This window comes from Austrofundulus limnaeus, unplaced genomic scaffold, assembly GCF_001266775.1.
Source record: "Austrofundulus limnaeus strain Quisiro unplaced genomic scaffold, Austrofundulus_limnaeus-1.0 Scaffold1272, whole genome shotgun sequence".
NCBI classification, from domain to species: Eukaryota; Metazoa; Chordata; class Actinopteri; order Cyprinodontiformes; family Rivulidae; genus Austrofundulus; species Austrofundulus limnaeus.
This window is the reverse complement of record NW_013953674.1, coordinates 47,053-49,021: the sequence shown is the minus strand read 5'-3', so window position 1 is coordinate 49,021 and position 1,969 is coordinate 47,053. Positions and strand designations below refer to the sequence as shown.

The 1,969-nt window shown below is 34.4% G+C and overlaps 2 protein-coding genes across 2 annotated transcripts in view; one reads left to right on the top strand and one right to left on the bottom strand.

The window, feature by feature from the left end:
* Positions 1 to 511, bottom strand: part of LOC106534808 (dnaJ homolog subfamily C member 10) — an 18,059-nt gene extending 17,548 nt beyond the window's left edge. Inside the window, exon 1 of the mRNA XM_014031571.1 lies at positions 405 to 511. The gene's annotated coding sequence lies outside the window, so the exon portion shown is untranslated. The remainder of the gene's footprint in view (positions 1 to 404) is intronic.
* Positions 512 to 1,110: 599 nt separating this feature from the next.
* Positions 1,111 to 1,969, top strand: part of nup35 (nucleoporin 35) — an 11,873-nt gene continuing 11,014 nt past the window's right edge. Inside the window, exon 1 of the mRNA XM_014031573.1 lies at positions 1,111 to 1,378. Coding sequence (XP_013887027.1) covers positions 1,366 to 1,378 — 13 coding nt within the window. The 5' untranslated portion in view covers positions 1,111 to 1,365. The remainder of the gene's footprint in view (positions 1,379 to 1,969) is intronic.

Below are 1,969 nucleotides of genomic sequence, written 5' to 3'. Positions count from 1 at the left end.
TAAGTATAGAGCAACAACAAGTGCAACAACAGACCAGACAACATGAAGTGAGTCCACACAACCTGCAGGTCCAGGGTTAAAAATGACTCTTACAGCAGCCAGATGATTAAACAGTTTAAAGACGTCTTTAAGAGTTTTGTAAAAATCAGACTTTCTTATTTTGTGGATTTAAGGCTAAAAGTTGTGATGTTTGTCTGAACCACCCCCATTAAAAATGTCCAGATAAGATTTGAAGCATGAAAGAGGGCTAGGCTAGCAGCAGTAAAGCAGTTTAAACTTTGTAATGTAATCAGCATGTTAGCTTCAGCTCACGTGCACTCGTCTTTCACATGAAAGTATAAATAAACACAACGAGCTTCTAATTTTAAGACATTTAAACTTGAATAAAATCATAAGTTTGTTACCTTTGAGGCGTCTGAACTTCAACAAAACTGCAGATGAAGATCCGGGCCAGCTCCAGCTCCAGGTCCGGCTCCGGCCGGGATCAAGTTCAACAAGAACAAGACTGTTTCCGGCCCCTTTCACAATAAAAGTATCAGGCTGCTCTGTGTGTAAATAACAGGTTAATAAAATATTATATAGAATAAATTTACTTTAAACTTACTCTCTACTAAAAGGAGACTATAAAAACATGTTGTGGTGTTAAATCTTAATGTGTGCTTGCCTTGATTTGGGCTTTTGTTTTAAAAAAGATTGACCGGAACTAGTTTTATCATTTACGAAAACTTCAAACATCCGGCCATTGTTGATGACGTCATGTTCGGTGCATTCAGAGTCATACTTTAGTGTTTATCTATATTATTTATTTAAGTGTAAGTATCAACTTTAGTTAACTGTGCGACTAAATAAAAAGATTTGAGAGGATAAAAGAGAACTGAAGAAGTAAACAGAATGAAGATGTTATTTAAAAAATGTAAATGTTGCAAACCTAGAAATGTTAAGATATAGAAAACACCATTTTTTTTTACTTTTTTACATAAAGCTCTAGTCTACAATAATATTACACAAATGTATGTGTTTCAGTTGGTTTAATTTCTAGACATAATACGGATAAAACTTTACATCGTGCGTGTAAAACACAACTTTAACAAACGCATCGTTTCTGTGACGTCACGTTAAAGCGCCGGAAGTGCTTCAGCGTTCAATGAGCTCCATCAGCACATCTGAGCTGCAGTCAGAGGAAAATACCTGTGTAACACACCTGAATTTAACCTGTGATTATTTAGACAAACACACAAATGTACACAACAACTGTAGGACGTAAAAAGAGAAGAAAGTCAGTTTTTTAGTCGTGTTTTCTGGCTGTTAGCCTGTTTTTACTGTCGTCACTTCCTGCTTTTAAATATCGCGGCTACAGAAGGACAGATGGAGATACAAGGTAGTTCAACTTTATTTTGTTGTTGTTTTTGTTAAAGTTGTGTGTGTGTTTTTCTAACTGTGTGTATACTTGACTGCTCCTACATTAAACACATTGGATTAAAAAAGGCAACATTTAAGCCATCAGCTGTTTGCTTTTCACTGAAAAAGAGCAAAACTAAAAGAATATTTACTGTTTTAACTGATATCATTTGRCCTAATGTTATTTCCTCCACATGCTGATTGTACATAATTAAAATAATTAGAATTAAGTTAATTATTTAATTACTTTGGTAAAGTTTACTGATGATAATCTGTAATCAGCAGACATTTAACTCAGGATCCTGTATGTTTTGACTCATCAAATAATTTGGTGTAATTCACCTGAATTCACTAAGAAGTTTTATTAACAATAAAAATCAGACTGACAGGATGATGTTAACYGGTAAGAAGAAAACTGATGTAAGTTTATGTGTCTTGTCTGTTATTTTCTGCTCTATAACAAACCCAATAAAACACACCTGAGCACAGAAAAACTAATGTTCTGTAAAACACTTGTGAAACTGTCTGGATTATAACTGCATCAGGACTCATGTCAGTCCTAAAAACAGAC